A 21,551-nucleotide genomic window follows, 5' to 3' on the forward strand; every position below is an offset into this window, starting at 1 on the left:
GTTTTTATTAACGGTAAAGAAACAAAATGGAGAAGATTATGAATGGCAGCGGAGGGCGGTCAGCATCCAAAACATGTCTGCTCTATAATTCAGTTTTCGTCGGATCTTCACCAAACTTGCTGACAATGTTTGTGGGCATTACATCTCGGCCAATTTCGATAACCAGCCGAATTGTACCAGGCACTCTTTGATTATAGTCCTTGAATTACTCGAAAAATGGGGAATTTAGCCTTGTCCGCTCTTTTAAGTCGAACAGTTTTCATCGCCAAATGGCTGTTGTAGGGAGGTTGCGCCATATACTTTTTTTAAATGATGATACGCAGAAAAAACAACATTCAATGAATTACATAATTATATTACGTATGAAGTGAAATAAATATAGAATAAAAAGGTTATTTAAGGTCTAACATTGTTCTGTATAATATATATTTGCACTCATACCAAGCTGGGAAAAACTAGAAAAGGCAGGAATACAATATTCAGTGAAACATTTTTAATTTAAACTATTATTATAGTAAGATAAAAAAGATATAGAATAAAAAGGTTATTTAACATTGTACTGTACAATACGAGATATATTTGGACGAGTACCCAGCTGAGAAAACCACATTGGACGAGCCGCTAAGCTGGGTACGTTTAAATAACCTAATATTACAATCTCCTGGTATGAAAAAAGTATAAAATACATATTGCATAAATTTATAAATTGTGCTCAGTTATGTACATTGTATAAATGCAGTATTTATGATTTCTTTATTTTGATATTGTACATGATAACCAATGCTCCTTTTGTCATAGAGCTTCAGAAACTATTTTACATCTGTTTTACGAATGTCCATTTATAACAACATTCTAGTTAAATGTTAGAAATTATTTTCAAAGTAAGTGTTCATCAATTACATTAGGTGCAAACTGGACAAATACTGATATTTTATTTGGTAACAGACTGTTTCCAGATGTACTTAACCTTGTCCTTATCTCATGTAAATCATATATTTATTCATGTAAAATGCTTTGCCAAACCTAGAAGGACTGAAAATGTGTATTAAATACTTATTCAAAGTAAATAAATACAATGCAGTTAAAACTTTTGTTACAAAATTTCAAAAGTCAATGGAGAGAGTTCCTCCCTTTGATAGATTAGAAATTCTTTGAAAAGAAATTACTATTATACAAGATTTATATAAATGCTCTTTCTTTCTACCTTTTATGCTATTATATCAAAAGACTGAAAGTTACAGCGCTTCTAAATAGGTTGCCCACTCGCTCCAAATAAACACCCGGTCACACAGATAGAAGTCTCACGCGCTAAACCCCCTTGCCTTTCTATTTTCTTTTTCTTTCTTTTTTGTTGTTGTTGTTGTTGTTGTTTTTTCCTGGAGTACTCCTATTGTATTGTGTTCAAGATATTACAGTATCAACTGACAACCTTGTCAGATTCTGTTACCTTTTGTTGTCTTTTTTTCTCTCTTTAACTCGGTATATACTTCTATTGTCTTAAACAAACTGAAGATAATGATAATCAATGTACTTTATTACATAACCACTGGCAAAATACATAGTTTTAGAATGGATTAGGTAAATTAGAAAAGGCATGATTCAATTGTTATTAAGAATAAGAAATATTATCATAAAGATAATTTAAAATTTTAAGGAATAAAAATAACAAATTTTGTTTTATATCAATTTCCTAGCTTTATATCTGTTTTCTCTTCGTGCTTTTAACACAGCCATACAAAGGGAAACAACTTAGAAAGTATGTTTTATTAATAACAGCTTTTATCTCCCTTCAGTTATCTTGTTCTCTCTATAAGTAGGAAGATGATATCTTTGCTGGCAGTAGAATATTCACGACTGTTGTTGTTGTTATTCACTGACTTTGTCACTATGTATTATGTTCAGTCATCTGTTTGAAATTCAACATATCATGCTATTGATTTACTGAAAGTTTCATTATACTATATTATGTGAACATGTAAAAGGAATTTCTCTGGTAAAATATAAATAACAACAAAAAAATTAGTACAATTTGTCCATTATTTTTTAGTAGAATAATGGTAAAATCAACACTTGTAATCATCATTGGTAAAGTCATTCAGTTCAGCAGTATGAGGTATACAAAGTTACTGTATACTTTATATCAAATCATATACTTCAATTTCATCCCTGTTTCTGCCTATAATCATCTTTGACATTTGCTGATTGCAACATATTGCCTGATGCCAGGCTGATGTATCATCAAATTTCACAACCTCACCTATCAGATTACCATTCGGTCCAAACTGTAGCACATTGTCGGAGTTATTCCCACACACAAGAAGACTCCCTCTACCTGTAAGACAACAACCATAGGCAGATTTTAACTGCGAGTCATTAAATCTTCCAACAACTCTACCGTTATTATCCAGAATAATCAGTCCATTGTCATAGTCAGCAACACAAATCTTGGAACCATCCTCACTGACAGCTAGACTGAGGATGTTAGAGAACAGTTTCTGTCCTGATTGATCTTTACTGAACTGCTTCAGCTTTCTTCCTGATACACTGTATATATAAACTGATGTATAGTCTGAAATGTACAGATTGCCATCAGCATATGATAGACCTCGACATTCAAAGTCAGTTTTTATTTTGTTTGTTAATGTCATTTTGCTTGACAGTGAAATGAATTGAACTTCTTTCTTGTCATGCAAACATACAGCAGCTTGCTGTTTATCAATAGAACAAACTTGCCATGGTCTCCCCTGTAGATTACAGTAGTCTATGACAGTATATGTGGAACTGTCTAAACGTTTCAGCTTGTTGTTGTTGCAATCAGACAGTATAATTGTTCTATCCTCCAGAGTACAGGCGCTGACAATATTACAATATTCTTTATCTGACTGAACTTTAACACTACATTTTGTGCAACCTTTTACTTGAAGTAAAGAATCGTTCTTATGAATATTCACAGTACCAATGTTTTCTGTTTTCATGGCTATTCTCTGTTCAATCTTGCCGAAAACATTTATTTCATGCAACAAAGAAGCTAGTCTATGATCTCCAGTGAAATCAATGTCTTTGAACGGTGTTTGTAATTGGCTTGCTTCTACTGATATAGCAGCATTTTCAGCGATGTTTTCTCCTTTCTTGACATTCACAAAGTTTTGCAATTTGTTGTCACTTGCCAGTGTTAGCTTTTCTCGAGCGGATTTTAAGCTGGCTTTGCTTGTCTCTAATATTCTGATACTCTCCTCCATTTCATTTAAGAAGGTTTTGTACTTATCTTCAATGTAAGAAATAGTGTTCTTTTCTAGTTCGTCAAGTCTGTCATTGATTTCTTTTCTGAACTTCTTGATGTTTTCCAGTGTGACAGTTTTGCTTTTCAAGAGCCGTTCTTTTTCTCGTTTGAACTTTTCTTGTTGCTCTTTCAAAACCTTTGTAACTGAGTCTAGCTTTTGCTGAATTTCCCTGGTAGTGTTGGTGCAGGTGTTGTTCTGGAGAAATTCTGGTATGTAGAAGATATCTTTGCATAACCTTGAAAAGAAGAAACACAATAGGATATTTCTTACATTTCGTTTTTTGTTTGCAAGCGAAAAAGATACCATGCATTACTTAGAGGTTAATGCACGACAGAGCCGGACCGGCACATGATAATGACCCGAAGGCCATTATGAATTCCAGGCCGATTATCACCTAGCCTGGCTCTGTCGTGTATTAGTGTCTTTAATACATACGTTTAGTTGCACTACTGAAAGGGAGTAATTACAACTCCTGACGCTAGATTTTAATGACAATAGTTTGGGGTACTTCTAAAGAAATCTCAAAGTCTGTTTCTTTCGTCGTACCCGGAAGCGCACGTGATCATCGGGCAGATTATGATTATAATTTTCAGCCCGAGCCGATAAGTGTGTGAAAGCAATAACCTGCTGAAAACATATTCATTTTTGTCACTACATATAGTGACATATGTATTGAAGCCGGGTCTTAAATACAGACTTTCGCAGGAAGTTGGTGTCTGGGTAATCTTCTTTTGCTCATGTAGTGTGTTGTCTGTTGTGTTTTAGGTTGACGCATGACTTTCTACAAGACGTAACACGACGCTCGACAATGCAACACGACGCCTGACAATATGACACGACTCGCAATACAACGCACGACAATGAAAACACTACGCGCGACAATACCAAACGACGCGCGACAATAAGACACTTTAATGTATAATATGACTAGGAACGTAGTGTAATACAAAAATGAAAAGAGAACAATGTATGGTAATTTAGAGAAAGTGTGAGTAGTTAACTCAATGTATGAGTAGAGATTGTTGAAGAAATAAGTCGGAACAGAATTTTTTATTTCATTTAAATTGAGTTTGAAACTCGCTAATGACAAATATTTGTATTTCAATTTCATCAGCGAAAAGTGACATGATCATCAACAGTATCTTTTTTATTTTCAGGATCCGAGATATACTTTTTTGAAACTGACAATAACTGTTAAAACTAATAAACAGATTATTGCAATATACTTTGTTATTCTACTAATAAATGACATTGAATTTTGGTTTAAAAGTTCACGGGTTCCATGCGTACGCACAACAACACCGCCAATGAATGTGTGTGGTTTTTTTTTATAGACCATCCAGCTTAATTAGGATAGTAATAAGAAATACAGATATTCCGAGCACATCTTACCAACCTTCCATCCTTATCACAGCCTTGGGTTTAAATAAAAAAAATTGTATTATTTTCATTGACGACCGACCATGAAAATTCAGACGTGAAAAATCTGATTCTTTGTATTTCTGTTTATAACAGTACTTTTTGAATCTTCTCAACGACAAATTTTAGTATGATTAAGGGTAAAAAAGATTAACTTAAAAAAAATGATGTAACTGATCAAGAGCGGTTATTTACCCTATCTCGTACTTGTGTAAATATGTTGATACAATCATTACATTGGCCTCCACCCCTAAACACCACCGCCCGTTAGATTTTGATATTGTGTGTTCGTATATCCTTTCCGCAGCCATAACATAACCAAACGTATTAGCGTCTGATAGCCCTTTCACGCTTCCGTAGAATCAACATTTATTACACAAAATTCAGTTTGAAAATATTTTTGAAATATCTAGGTCTACAGCTTTCAAATACAGTTATATCTTATGCATCTATCAATATTTTGCCCCAGGGAGGGGGCGGCGAGCTGACCTAGGGGAATTTGACATTTTTCCTTTATCGGAGTCTAAATCCCCACCCTGGGGCAATGGCAATTGTCAAAATCCCCACCGTTGGAGATGTTTTACATATCAAGTGACCCGGTTTGGGGGTGGGGATGGACTATAATTATATCCATGAACTTAAGCAAAGTTATTGCCTTTTCACATACAATCATTAACAGGCAATAAGTCTGCCAGTTTCAATTCAATTTCATTACATTTGTGTATTAAAAATTTCACTCTGCCTGTATATTAGAAATTGCCTCTGCCTCCTCTGCCATCCAAATCTGGATACACCGACCCCCATATAGTTAATTCTGGAATCGCCTTAATATATACATTTAAATAGGAGCATTGCCTAATGAGGGCAGATGCTAACACTCGACAGTGTTTACCCATAAAGGGTTCAACTTTAAGTAGATCAATGTGAAGGTCTTTCCCCCAAGGGTTATTGTGTCCAAATATCATTCAAATCTTTAAATTTTATATTCAATATGACTCAAACCTGAGTGAGAGGTTATTATAGAACCTAAATAAAATATTTCCGAAAAAAAAATTCAAAACGGCAACTTTATGACAACTAATCATAACTTTTACCAGATATAACCTTGGTAACACAGTACATTAGGGCGATTCCAGAATTAACTATACGGGGATGGGGGTCGGACGGCAACAAAAGTTTGGAGGTCCATCGGAAATTCATTATTATGGGTGATGGGGTCCATCAGAAAATCATTATTATGAGTGTTTGTCCTCACAATAATCGTCTTTATGGATGTTGGGCTAATGTACAAACATAAGAATGTTTGATTGATCACCTCTCTTAATTAGTTACGGACATTTTCCTTTCTTTTAACTACAAGTCGTTACTTTACTGACCGTGATACACCGAACGCAATTTTGACATCACCGATCTAAGAAATATGACTTTTTTCTGTTCATTAAATATTTCATTTTTCTGTCTCGTTCCCGTTGAATTTGCAGTCAGCGTCCTTAATCGCCGGAAGTATCTCAATTGACATTTCTTTACGTAATAGAATCGTGTCACCGATTATGAACTACAGTCCGCGTCTGATAACTTCGGAGTGACTATTTGGACGAGTCCAAGTCAGGAGAGTAATCGATGATTATCATTATCTAAGTACACACTTTTATATTATACTACTAGGCTAACCGGAACGCATACTTTGAAGTAGAAGATTAGTAACGGCCTTAGAGCGTTAGCCTTTCACGTGCGTTTCTTTTTATTTCCATTGTCGCGTTGGTTCAAATCCCACCGTGATTTATACTTTTTTTAAATCTTTTTTTTATGTTTTAATTACATTTTTTTTTTCAAAGACAATTGAAAATATTCAAAATGCAGTAATACAGCACTAGAGTATACAATAACGAACTGAAATATAGAAAAATAATGATGCTTGAAATAACCTTCAGATCATTTTGTAGTATGCATTTAGCATCACTCTTATACTGAACAATGTTTCTCTTTGCAACAACAGACGTGGACGCCTCGGACATGTTGACTACACTAATACTGGCAATATACCAGAGAGGAATTTAACCTGCACGAAATTTCCGAGTGTTTCCGTGACTATGCATTCATATTACGATGTGTTTACACAGACCTGATGGCTGGTCACCTTTAAACAGAAGTTAATTTAATAAAATTTCTATCTAAATATATCAATATATTCCTGGAAAAATGAGTGATTATGGTGGTTACCCTGAAAGAGAAAAAAACAACAACACCTACCTAGATTCGAACCTAAAGCCCGCATAATTCGACATTTCAAACATCAATGCTTAACCACTGAGCTACTGGGACTGACATATGTGTTGCAATAAAATATACCTAATATTATTGTTTATGTAAGCTGCTTTACCCATTTTGTTAGTTTTATAAGTCCAGAAAACATAAACAAACGTGACGTCACTCCGAAATTATCAGACACGGACTGTATATCACGCACTTGTGTAGAAGTCAATAAAGTCCGTGATGACCTATTGATACTTCATTTTTCCCGCCTTTTATTCGCGCTCGTGTATTTTGACTGGCACGTGACGCGTATAAATCAATGTTTGAAACGAGACAGGCCGAAACGAAAACACGTGTGAACTGAGTGAAGGTTCTTTGGATGTAGATCTCTTTTCACTAATATTAGTCGAATTTTTCCATGCTGCACAATATTTTAAAAGGCGTACAGCATCCTCGTGCAATATCACACAAAATATGTAATCGTATGTTAATAAATCAATGGTACCTTACGCTACGCTTGGGCAGAAGATCAAGTACTTTAGTCAGATTGATTAAGGACATATCTGCCTCAGATATTTCAATATATTTGTGAAGCACTAGCCGATTCAGAAACCTTTTTACAAGAAAATTTTATGTCGGTGTGAAAATCAACATCATGATATTCCCGACAGTCGTTCTCGTTTATAATTATGGGAAGTCACTAATGTCGCACACAGTCATATTTGCTGCAGTATTACGCAAATGTTTTCTTTGCTAATACGTGGCCTAACATGTATTTGTACTATTCAAACTGTTTGCACACGCGGTTTATCTATTTTTCTGTCGAATTGTTCAGTTAAATCGCTTATGCATCAATGCAAAGCTAAACTGTAAACAAGAGCTGTCCGTGAGGCAGCGCGCTCAACTTTTCTCAGTGCTTGACTCTTTGCCAGTAAAAACTTCATGAAACTTAAGGCAAATAATTCTATGTTAAAAAGGGGCATAAGTCTGTCAAAATTCAAATCAGAGTAATTGGGTAAACTCCTGGTGTAGACTTTGACAGTAAATATCTATTTTAAGTTTCAAGTCAAAAGCTTTGACAATTACAGAGATATATGACTTTATCAAAAACTTTAACGAAAAAATCAAATCAGAGTAATAGGGGTGTGTTTCTCCCGATGTAGAATCTGATAGTAAATAACTATTCTAAGTATCAAGTCAATATCTTTGATAGTAACAGAGATATTTGACTTTATCAAAAACTTTAACCAACTGCGACTCCGACGCCGGGGCGAGTGCAATAGCTCTATATTTTCTTCGAAAAGTCGAGCTGCATATTTGCACTTTAAAGTACTAATGACAAAGCCAGCATCGTAAAAAGAAAACTTTTTCAAAACTTTTTTATGTTGAAGTAAATAATGTGACTTGAGAAATATTTCATATCTTTTCCTAAATATTCTACATCTTAATTATTTCCATTACGTTGAATAGAATGTGGACAAAAAGATCACAAGTTGTTACTTTCGCGTTTAGCCATTTAAAGGCCTCCAGAGTTTCGCTCAAAGTTTTTTTTTCATGTTTTGAACATTAGAACATGAGTTTTTAATCTGTCTTGAAATGTCATATCAAGAAAGAAAAACAAACAAACAAAGAAAAAAAAACATGCTCAAGTCGGGAATCAAACCGGAACTTCAATAAAAAAATCTGCGGTCTGGACCAATACACCACGGAGGAATTTGGCGCGTAACGACCGTTAAAAAAGTATAATAAAAAAGCTTTATGATTAGAATCTATAGCAGTTTACTTACACTATCCCGATATTTTGAATGGAAAAAATCGCAAAATCAACTACTAGTAATTCTTAAGTGTTTCTATAAAATAATCTGTCAGTAAGTTTTAAAACCTTAAGAAATATAGCAATGATTTTCTGATATCTATTTTTTTTCCTTTTCTGTTGTCGTATGATCCGGTGGTCAGTGTCTTTAAAACAAGATTACAAAAACATGTACTGCTTTAAATCATTATTCTTAAAACGGATGACTAAACTTCTATAAATCCTGTCCAAAGAAATCACAAGTCTTGTCGGCGTCAGGGCATGATACATGTATCCTTTAATGACTCAACATGATTCTTCCGAAATCATATTTCAGTAGAAACGGTGCTTGATCGATATATACATTTTCGTACACTCTTCGCAATTGGTTGAACAAGCACCTACAGATGTGAACGATGGAAACATGAATAATAAAACTAATGAAAATCCGACTTAAATATGCGTAAATATCGGGCCTTCTTGATAGATACGGAAGCAAACGTTTCTTCTTTGTATGTTGGCGGGAAACTGCATGTGCCTTCAATGCTAAAGAAACTTACATATTGGCGTTATACGTTCGCGCACCAGAAACGTTACTGTGTTGAAACTTCATGTGTAATTGTAAACAAAATGCTCTACAAACAAATGAAAATGTATGCTTAAAAGCTTGACTTTATTTTTTTTTCATTCGAGTTCTTAATATTATATTTATGTGTTCAAGTTTCAAAAAGAAAAGATGTTAACGTTTAAACACTAGCAGGCATGTAATGACAATTGTTTCACTTGTATTCGAGAAGTGCGACTCTCTCCTTGAATTGCTAGGTCGGAAGCGGTAAAGTAACAAGTTTTACGGATGAGCTTATAATAAATGAAGTGGGTGGGGTGTAGACATTTTTTCTATTCTAACGGCAAATTCTCGAAGCGGAATGGAGCAATTGGTGACTTTTGACGTTTTTGAGATATAAAATGGGAAAACGTTAAATACTACCGCCGTTGTTTATAACAATAGCTCTCTCCATGTTTCGATTTTTGTACATTTCATAATTATAGGTTGCGTGGGTTAGTGGAAAATTCATAAATATGGGTAGTGGGGTTGCAGAAAAAATAAAAATCATGGGTTGGAGGAAAATAAAAAAAAAGATATGGGTGTTTTTTTTGTTGTTGTATTTTTCAAGAAGTGCCCTGCGACCCCACCGTACTGTTAATTCTGGAACTGTCCTTATAATATTACATGTTTATTGATTACCGGACCCGAAAATTTTTGTCGGATAGGGGAGGGGGTAACAGTCTAGGTATTTGAGGGGACCTCTGCCCATATAAAGGGAGGGATTCAGGAGGGGCTCTCCCCTGGAAATTTTTGAAATACAGGTACGTTATGATAGGCTCTGGTGTGTCTCTGGGTCAAATTTTGAGAACTATTATTCCTTTGACAAAGAAATAGGGTGTATCTTTGATGACTATAGGTCACTTTTTAGCCAGCTGAGGGAGAGGGCAGGTGAACACAAGCCCCCTTGGCCAAGCCCTGGGACCTCTAGACTCCAGGTCTAGAGGATCGGTTACCGGACCAGTAGGCTAGCAACTTCCTTCCTGAAATCAAATTTAGGGGGTGGGAGATGAAAATCTAATAATCTATTTAGTCTTGCATAATCCTTGAAAGAACTCTTATCCGAAGAAGAAAAAAACATCATTTGACATGTAAAATCATGTATTAACAGCACGTGAATTGCCTTGTTTGCACACGATTTTTCTCCCGTTTATACATGGGCGGATCCAGTGAAAAAAGTAGTTTTTATGCAAGAATTTATAACAAATCAGCAGTTCTAACCCTTCTCTTCCTGCGAGACTATCCTTGTCCTGACGGTCTAGATCTTTCTAAAACCAAAAAATACGGGGTTGACAATAATATATTGAAACCATGGTCACGTGCCTGAGAGACACGTGATGAATACGTTAATATTGCTTAGGGAGACATCAGGAAATACCTACTTTCACTTTCAGTTTAAAAAGCAGTTTCGACTCAACGTGTAAGCATAATTTGTAGCTTAAAATCATCCGCAGACATTCATCTTCACAATCAAGTATCAATAAAAGTTATATCTGGCATAAAAATGACATCACTAGGCTGGAAAATTGCACTATATATTATTATGTACTACATTTGAGTGGATCACGGAGGCATATCCGGCGAATTACCACCTTCATGCCTACACGCGTCAGCCATTTCTCTTGTTTCTTTAACAAATGGAATCGGATCGCTGTCGTCGTTCAGCGATCGCAGTTAGTTGTATCCCCTATCATTTCAGCGGTGTCAAATTTCTAAAATTCTCGCGCTAACGTGCTGTTATAACATCTTTTTATATATGCGTGTTCCGTGGCAAAGCGTAAACGCATTACGGCCCTAAAATGGATAATTCAAAAGGAAATGACGTAAACGTGAAAAAACAACGTAGACTTTACCGCGCATTTCATGGGAATTTGATAACGTTGAGGGACACTACATTCATCTTTATTAGTTTTTACGCGTTTTATGCTAGAATAGCATTAGCACATGTTCTTTTCGTTTTAAAACATCTTCAGAATCCCTCGGATAGAAACCAACCAATCCCTCGGAATTCTGCAAATGTTATAACACGAAAAAACATGCGTTATCCCTACATTCTAGCATAAATCCGCTGTTATTGTCACTTTTTGGGGGTGTTTTAACAGGAGAAAAAACGTGTGTTAACAGAGAGATTCTCGCGCTCACATGCTGTTGTAACACCTTTTTATTTTATATTATGCACATTCCGTGGCAAAGCGTAAACGTATTACGGCCCCAAAACGGATAATTAAAAAGGAAATGACGTCAAGGTGAAAAAACGACGTAGACTTTACCGCGCATTTCGTGAAAATTAAATGACGTTGAGAGACATAATATTCATTTACCTGGTTTTCACGTGTTTTATGCTAGAATAGCGTTAGCGCATGTTCTTTTCGTGTTATAATATCTTCAGAATCACTCGGGAATCCCTAACGGGCTCGGGTACCAACCAATCCTTCAGGATTCTGCAGATGTTACATGAAAAAACATGCGTTATCCCTACACAAGGACATCATTCCCCTGAATAATGATTACTATATGAGCTGTAAGATTTTGTTTGTTACCACAGATGTTTGTTTGTGTTTTTTCAAGTTTTCAAAATCATAGTATTTATAGATATACTTTGACCTTCAAAAATGACCGGGCGAGTTCATTAACTAAGGTGGATCTGGTTTTCGGATAATCTCGGCTGATGATTTACGAAAGAAATAGGTATGTAATGTAAGATATTAACCGAGTTGCGATCAAAGACTGCACAGCGTATTGGTAAGTGCGATTGCCACTGATACATAGGTGCACGCAACCTGTGGGTTCGAACCCCAACATAATTTCTTTTTATCGTATTATGAATCATAATTCAAAAAGTACGCATCATATTTTATTGCCTGGACTTCAATATTTACTATTTTGAATTATTTTTCTTCATTTTCTCCATTTTTGCCCACCCTCTTAGCTCATTAGGGAGAGCGTTGGTCTAAGGATCGCGGGGTCGCGAGCTCCATCCTCGGGCGGGGCGTATGTTCTCCGTGACGATTTAATAAAAGACATTGTGCCTGAAATAATTCGTCCTCCACCTCTGATAATGCATGTGGGGAAGTTGGCAGTTATTTGCGGAGAACAGGTTTTTACTGGTATGGAATTCGGGAACACTGGCTAGGTTAACTGCCCACCGTTACATGACTGAAATACTGTTAAAAACGGCGTTAAACCCAAAACAAACAAATCAGTTTTCCCATTCGTTTTCTGTTACTTTTTTCTCTAAAAATTTATTTCATATCACAAAAAAAAAAAAGAGATTAAATTCACAAATAAACAAGGTTAATCCTCAGATTCGCTGGCAGTGTCTGTTTCTGAATCGTTCGTTGAAAAAAGTTGGACATAGTTATCAAAAAAAAAGTCTTACTTTTCCGGGATTCGAACCCACACCTACACCTAATAAATTACATGCGATGTTCACTCTAACCTACTGCGTCAAGTTTAGTTCGTCCGATTGGTTGGTGCCTTTTATGTATAAAATATATATTCAGTAAACTATAGCACCCCTTTACTTGGATTAGTTCAATATTAAAAGTACATTAACGCCCAAATGCACAACATATATTTATAGTTATAACGAATTATGACATGCTCAAATATGCGCTATGCTATTAACCTTCATCTTAATAATCTTAAGGAGCATGTGCTAGCAAAACGAGCAGGTAACTTCAGGAATGCTTTTATAGCAATATTGCACGGTGTGATATTTAGTAAGGAGTCAGCAGAGCGAGCAGAATTTTTTCTTGCTTTAAATCAAGAGTTTAAAATTCCGTAGGAAAATATGTTAAAAATGCTTCCCATATCGAGTGGAGAGGAAGAGACATGCGCCGGATGCACCCTCCCTCTGAATCTGCACGTGAGATGCTGAATCTACATGTGGGATGCGTTTTAATCTACATATATAAAGCAGTCTTACCTGTGATCTATAGCCATACACGTGCCACAGGCAACATCGTTATGGTTTTGGCAGTACATGTCTATATAGTGGTGAGCGTGTCTGTCACATCTCTCCGTTGGTGCAACTGGTAGATGCTTGCTGGAACCCGGCCGTGTCTTGACTGACCCTGATGGGAACTGTCTTTTGTCAAGAATCTTATGTCCACTTAGCGACGGAACATCCTCATGAACATTGACACAGATTAAACAATAATAGTCTTGACATTCTACGCAATATTTCCGAGCTTCGCTATTTTTGCCTTTACGTTTACACATAGTACATAACAGATCAAACGTTTCATCAGACAAAATATCCGTATTTATACTTCCTCCAGACGCCATTTTGATACAGCTGTACAAGGTCAGTCCTACTTTCGTTTTCAGTCTACATTTATTTACATTCCTTCACCTTTTTTCAAGGCCTGAAATTAATAAATTTCTAATTTCAACTGCTTTCAAATTGAAATATCTGTTAAACCCTATAGATATTGTCGATGTCAAAACGTACTTTATCGCTCGTCTCCGTGGAGATTATCACTAAATATGTATGGGTAAACAGGTACAGTAGTTATGCTGCACAAACTCGATATTTTTATCTAAACAAGATTAATCTAACACGATGTTCAAAGTCCTCTTTATACATGTATCTGTAAACTATCGTACAAATTTATGTTTTTATTAGACACTTGCGAATTAATTAAGACGACAGACTTTTATATTCTTTTCCTAGGGATAATCACAACACATTTATGTTTCGACTTTTTTATTTCTTATTTGAAGTAATCGCAATGTATCGGGCTTTAAGCTTGAATAATTCGATTTTTTAAAGTTAATCACAATGGTTTGGTCACTGCTGTTTTATACATCAATAAAAATCAGCTAATATTGTTCAGTAACAAAAATGCTTTTTTTGTATTAGACGCTTTTGCCAAACACAAGGGAGGACAATGAACACCATTCTTCCTAATTCTCGCATTGCGTTGCGCATTATCCAGTCAGTCCTTTGTTGAGCTTGAACTTTTAGCTGCGTGTTATCTAACTACCTTATTCGTTCTTAGTTGCAAAATAAGAGTTGTTTCTTTTGTAATTCTCACAGACTATTACGTCATTGATCAGTAGGATTTTATAATTGTTAAACAGTTTTAGTGAAGACATTTGCATAACACGGAGAGCAGGTTGTAGTTAATTTTCTTTTATAAATAATCCTTAGCATATTTAGCTCAACTAAACAAGGCGTGCTTATGGCTTGTTATGATTATAGGTTATCCATCGTACGTTTGACATAAGGCCGCATACGTTTTCCTGACATCTTCTCCTATGCCAAAGAATCTCTTTTGTCCATGCCTTTCAAGGAAATTTCTTGTTCTTGTTTCTATACAAAAACATCTAGGTCATTCATAACGAGTTCCGGTTTCGACAAACAACAGAAATGAAGTATTCTGCTCATTTCAAATCTATTTAACAGAAATGTCCTATGTCCTGATAATAAATTGTTTTAAGAAACTTCTTATTAGAGATGACTATTGTGCTCAAATGTTTATTGGGTGGCCCTCAGAAAAAATTAGATCTTTTTGCTTTGTAAACATGGCCGCCAGGGACTGAAGAAGTTTTTCCATGTAAACTAAAGTTATGAATCGCATTTTCAGGACCTGAGCTAAGCTGATATCAGTTTATATTCACGAAAATGCTTTTTTTTATTGAGCCTCAGCCAGATTTCTTTAGATCATCTAGTATGTTAAAGAATGTGACAGGAGCACGTTTTCCTTGTACAACTATAGCGTCTTCTTCAGAAGCAGAAAGGCAAAAAAATCCCACTCTAGATCTGGTGTCAAGTTTTCAAAGTTATTTGGCAGAAATGTGCTTCTTCTACATTTCGTACCTGTTTGAGTCGTGGAAAATGTGGAGTTGGGGCGATTTTCAGGAGTATAATATTGTTTATATGTATTACGTGGTATGAAATAAAGTTATAAATCGTACCATGCATTTCTCTAATATGTACCTTACAAGATTAGAACATAAATGCGATCAGCGATTCAGCCGAACTAAGATTTGCATTTTGCTAGTTTCTAACATTATGTATTGCAGATCTCCTGATTTATGTGTTGTTTTACACGTTGATATGGTAATAAACCTTTCTTAAGTTAACAGTTCGGCAATCAAAGTCGCCAGATGACCAGTAATTGTATCAGCGTAGCGTTAAACCCAACAAAAACAAAACCAAACCTGTTCTTTTTCAGAATATTGCAAAATGCTTCAAATATGCATAGTTTTGCATCAAGATGTAGTACACTAGATGAATTCATCACGTTAATCTTAACATACAGAAACTGCAAAACTGATTATGGAATTCGTATCCTTTATTTCATTTATTAATGCATTATTTCTTCTCTGCAAAGGAATTCTACTTTCTATATTGTAGATAGATCTTACCAAAATCACAGCATTGATTGTAATCATTACAATTTATGAAGTAAATGTTATGAAAGCTTGTGTTCTATACGCAATGAACAACACTTTAAGAATAAATATAATATGTATAGATATCATATGTGGAGTTACGGAACCGATAACTCGAAGAAAGTAAAACAACTTAATAATATCATCAGCAGTATTCTGGAAAAAACATATATGTGTGATCTGTTTCATGTCATTAGCACGATCTGTAAACGTTCGCATTTATTTAAGATATAAAATTTATCTTTTGGTGTTCATGCGAAATAAACGACAGAAGAGGATCCAGCAATCCAGGAATCGTACTATCAGTACACGCTGGGAACCAGGCTAGTTATCACGAAGCATTGTTGACGTAACTTTCGCGCCTTTCCTTTTGCTGCTCATACAAAATGAACTTCATAATTTTCAGTGGAAGAGAAAAGGGCGAGTGTAAATATCGGACGTCAACTTAGTAAGTACGGTAGTCAGTTTACTAGTAAAATATGTAGTCGATCGACAAAAACAGCACAGTCATAAACTTTTTATTATTTGAACCGCTACATGTTTTGAGAATGTCCTTAGAATAAATCCGAAATCAGATTAGGATTCGGCATTGGATTGCTAGTAATTCGCAAATATCTATTAGTAGATATACAGGCAGACCAGGTGTATGAATAGAACGATGAATATTTATGTATGGTATGGAAGGCCGGTGCATCACGCCAAATGCTAAATGCCTAAATTTTTCTAGAGCAAATTGCTATTTGTAAAACATGCTGCGCTTTCAAATTATAACTCACCTCTGCTTGTGGCTACGCAACGCGATGCGATAACGTGCACGGATATCCGACCTGATTACTTGTCAAATGATAAATGCTTATTGTGAATAGCAAAATGGAAAAAAAATATACCAAAATTTAATATTGATTGTTATGTGCTTATTCAAATTAAGAACTAAATATATCAGTGGAAGAATGTATCTTTTAAAAGGTGTTGAGCTTTGATATATATATTACTTTGTTTCTTTTAAAAGCTTTATTTTGAATAATCAAATTTTACATTCATTAGTTTAAGAGATACAGGTCAATAACTCGTAAGTTACAAATTTGACTACTACTAGTATTTATCATTTGATAATACGCATTAGCTATTTGAAATTAAGCATTTGACAATTAGCATTAAGCATATTCCATAAAATATTTTACGCAGCATTTAACATTAAGTAATTGACAATGAGCATAACATCTTTGTCATTAGCAATTGGCTATAACCGTGGAGCTCCGGCCTCTATGGAATGCCGTTGCGCCCTGTTACCTGGATTATGCCAAGTACAAAATAAGTCATGCTAAATACCAAATACTTAATGTTAAATTCCAATAACGTAATGTTAAATGTCAATGCTCAGTGCAGCATACTGATTGCTATATGCCATATACTTAGTGTTATATGCCAAATGCTAAATATCAAATAACTAATTTATTCCTAAATTAATGCTTATTGTCACACTATATGTATTGATGATTTCTATCTCTTAACCTAATGAATGTAACTTAATTTAAGATTGTCGATCTTAAAACAGAAACATATTTAGCCGGCCATTCGAACATTGGACTGAAACGATTTACTTTTAAAATATTTACAAAAAGGCAAATGACTGATTAAAGAATGCATTCATACATTTGATATATTCAGCTCTTGTCTTTTATTAGCAATAAGCATTTAGCATTAATTGTTTTGCATTTCTCAATAAATTATTAGCATGTATCTTCTGACAATTAGCGTTTGACAGTCAATGTTTGACATTAAGCATTAGCCAAACAACATTTTGCACCAACGACTTGTCATATAGTATTTGGCAATTAGCATTGTGAAGTACTTATTAATAATAAATAATAAATCTCATCCAGTGATTTGTCGTTTAAAAACAAGAGCTGTCCGTAAGACAGCGCGCTCCACTTTTCGGCGATTTGACAGTAAAATGAATATATGTCTCAATAACAGACCTCTACTTTAAAAGGCAGATACACCAAGGGACATAATTCTGTCAAGAACACAAATTAGAGTCATTGGGATTGTTACCACACATGCAGAGGATGATGATGATAACGATATATTTTGAGTTTCAAGTCATTATCTTATATAGTACCAAAGTTATGTCCAGAAAACGAAGTTTATTAAAATGTTAAGTATGAAAGGGGCATAATTTGGTCAAAAATACAACTCAGAGTTATGGGGATTGTTACCACACATGCAGATGATGATGATAAAGATACATTTTAAGTTTCAAGTCTTTATCTTATATTGCATTAACGTTATATCCAGAAAGCGAAAATTGCAAAAAACTTTAAGTACAAAAGGGGCATAATTCTGTCAAAAATACAATTACAGTTATGGGGTTTGTAACCAATAAAGGAATAGTTTTAATTTCAAGTCATTATCTTTTAAAGTACCAAAGATATGTCTATAAACGAAGCTTTCAAAAAAAAAAAATTAACATGAAAATAATTTCAAGTATAACAACTTTGTGACCTTGACCTTGAGTATAATGGGCCTAGCCCCTGTACATATTTTGTTTGTATGCTGAACAATATTTATGTGAACTTACAGTAAGATATAAGCAATAGTAACAAAGATATGACAGAAAAATCAAATGTTGCCGAAAAACTTTAACCTTAAAAATATAACACATTAGTGACCTTGACCTTGCGTATAATGGGTCCAGCCCCTGTACATACTTTGTTTGTATCATGGATAATGTAAGTTACAGTAAGATATAAGCAATAGTAACAAAGCTATGACAGAAAAACGAAGGTTGCTGAAAAACTTTAACCAAGAAGGGTAACGCCGACGCCGGGGCGAGTAGAATAGCTCCCCTATTCTCCGAATAGTGGAGCTAAAAATCATTGTTCGGAGTTCAGATGCGAAGGAATTTTATCACGAGGGTGCAGCCCGAGTGATATAATAATATGCATCTGAACGACAAACAATGATTTATTCAAGAGCAATATATTATTTCTATTCAAACACGTTACCAAGGATGTTTAAGTACATACTTGACGACATTCATTAAATATTTGCTCGTGTTCAATTGATTTCTTTTCCAGCGTGCCGTAATACCGTTTGAAGCTATGACATAATAATTGTGACGTCAGAACAGTGATTTGTTGTATAATAATTGACCGTTTTCAGCCTTCTTTGTTTAATAGGAAATTGAATAGGAGAGATCGTGTTTGTAAACAAATCCATTGTATTTTCTATTTTTAGAACTGATAAGACAAAGACCGTGTGGGCAGACGCCAAGCGTCCATGTTTTTTTGTAAACAGTGATGATTTTCTAACGGCTTAAACTTTCTTAAAACACAAATAATATCAATAATTTTTTTATCAATGGAAATTGTATAAAACAAGTAATTAATCTATAGAGTGAAAGTGTCTTTTTATGACTGTGCATATTCCTTCATTTCGTTTTCACTTCATTTCGTACTTCACAATTACTTCATTTAATTATTTTCACTTCCAGTAGTTGTTCAAGTGAGAAGGTTAATAGATGTGATGAAACAGAAATGATTCAATACAAGGGTACACTCCAAGTTTGAAGAATGATGTGTAGTGTGAGCAAGTAATCCCAAATAAACTAAAATATTGATCAAGTTAGTCTACTTGCCTTGTCAAAGTGCCGTATGATTAAAACATCAAATTATACAGTCGTTAGGTGTGTGGTATCATATAGATACTAATGACCCATTTGAAAAAGATTGGTATATTCTTATATTACTGCTATATACTGTCTGAAGGCGGTAGGTTTGTTGGTAGACAATTTTGTTTCAATTTAATAAAATGGAGATTGCTTTGGTCAATGTTTTGCTTTCAAGGCCTGTACGTTGAAGGTCAAGGTCACAAGTACCTTGAGACTGGATAATGTTTAATAAATTTTGGTAACTTTATAGGATGAGTCACTTTGGTCGGTATATGACACATGCCTGACATGACAATCAACAATACTTCATATATTATCAGCTTCACGTGCAAAACACTTTCCGTAAACTAATACTGGAACTAAAACAAGTCAGCGGCTTTCCATCTTTGAGAACTGGGACGATAACGTCTAATTTACACTGGAAAGGCACATTTACTTCGATCAGTAGTACGCATGTATCTAGCATGGGACCACAATTTATGAAATGCTCTCTGTGATTTCGTCGTTTAAGGCAACTTTCACGTTCCAATAGTTGTAGTCCCAATCCGTGACTCTAGTTACATCCTTTGAAAAGAAATGAAAATGATAATATTTGTTAGGTTTAACGTTGCACCGAAACAAGTATAGGTCATATGACAACTTTCCAGCTTCGAAGTTGGAGGAAGATCCCAAGTGCCCGTTTGTGCATTATTTCATCACGACCGGGTACCTGGGTAGAACCATCGACCTTCCGTAAGCCAGCTGGATGATGGCTTACTCGCATGAAGCATTCAACGCCCTGTGTGAGGTTCAAACCCACGTCAATTAGGGGCAAGTGATTTGAAGTCAGCGAACCTAACCACTCGGCAAGTACGTTTCGGGTTGGACTAGCTAAGCAAATTCTTTTTTCTTCACGTAAGTATGATAAGAACTTATTTAGCACCACAGGTATCGAAATTCTGAAATTGAGTAAAACACTCGGGCCTCGTGAAATATGTACTGGAATGTTCAAGCCCGACTCTGAACATAGTTTCGGAAAAAGGAAATTCCTGTCATAAGTTCTACGTATCCGATATCGAATACCCGGGAAACATAGTGTGTGGAACTGTCAACCTGAACAAGAGACTTCTCTGCCACACGGTGGACAATGCTCAGATCTGAATCCTGAGATATAAAAAGTAAAAAATGACATTTCCACCGCTTTAAAACAGAGAACATTTTATTTAACTGATATATTCTAGTATTTCACTGAAAAGCATAAAGCAAACTATTTAAATCCTATGACAGGCTAAATTCATGCATATTTTATAAAACTCTTACCGCGTTACTAGTATTACCTTACTGAGTTCACTGTAAGCATCGACCATCGCTTTTGCATACACATGAATTGATTTTAAGTTAAAATCAAATTGAAAAGATAATCGAAAATGTGATTCAGACTATAATGTCACGTCACTCTATTTAAGAATGTCATTTAGAATGTAATTAAGAATGTCGTTAAGCATTATATAGTGCCATTTTGTAGCAGAAAAGTAAATGATAACGTCGTTAAGCAATATGCACATACTTTCTATTCAATAACAGCACCAAGGATAAATCAATGTTTAAATTGTAAGACATTCATCTATTACAACTTTGATCAATATTTCTTGTTTACACTACATTTATACAAATTTACATATCACCGTTATCTACACGAAGCAAATGTAAACAAATATGGCCGACGACAATTACTTAGAATGTACTTTGAGCATAGTTATCTATTCAGAAATGCATACATATACATATAACATGAATAAATGAATTGTATGCAATTGAAGATATGCAAACTTCCTTACCTGTAACAAAATATATCCCTTTATTAATATGTCATATAATTATGAAATATAATTTATTGAGGTTATAAAAACCAAATAATTATACTTTTCAAAATATCATCTTCAACTGATGCATTGATACGATTGACTAAAATGTATAGCGCTAATAATAAATAACATAGGAATACTAAGATACAGACAGTATTTGTTAGTCACGTTAGTCATAAGACCTGGCCGGTCGGGTTACCGTCACATCATTTGAGGATCAAAGGTCATTATGGCAGACATTGGCCCGAAATTAACTTTTACATGTATATACACGCCGATA

General features: G+C 34.9%; 1 protein-coding gene across 1 annotated transcript; it reads right to left on the reverse strand.

Annotated features, from left to right (window-relative positions):
- Window positions 1-478: 478 nt before the first annotated feature.
- Window positions 479-13,774, reverse strand: LOC128553040 (uncharacterized). The gene is made up of 2 exons (XM_053534147.1): window positions 13,278-13,774; window positions 479-3,516 (listed from the first exon to the last, which is right to left on the reverse strand). Exons 1-2 carry the CDS (start codon window positions 13,637-13,639, stop codon window positions 2,136-2,138), a joined length of 1,743 nt encoding a protein of 580 aa, XP_053390122.1. The 5' UTR covers window positions 13,640-13,774; the 3' UTR covers window positions 479-2,135.
- Window positions 13,775-21,551: the final 7,777 nt, after the last annotated feature.

This window comes from Mercenaria mercenaria, unplaced genomic scaffold, assembly GCF_021730395.1.
Source record: "Mercenaria mercenaria strain notata unplaced genomic scaffold, MADL_Memer_1 contig_3416, whole genome shotgun sequence".
Lineage (NCBI taxonomy): Eukaryota > Metazoa > Mollusca > Bivalvia > Venerida > Veneridae > Mercenaria > Mercenaria mercenaria.

Excerpts from the sequence above, each read along its gene's own strand:
- LOC128553040 (XM_053534147.1), bottom strand. The coding sequence starts at position 13,639 with ATGGCGTCTGGAGGAAGTATAAATACGGATATTTTGTCTGATGAAACG. Across the intron at positions 3,517-13,277 it reads TGTATGGCTATAGATCACAG|GTTATGCAAAGATATCTTCT; the intron begins GTAAGACTGCTT and ends CTTCTTTTCAAG.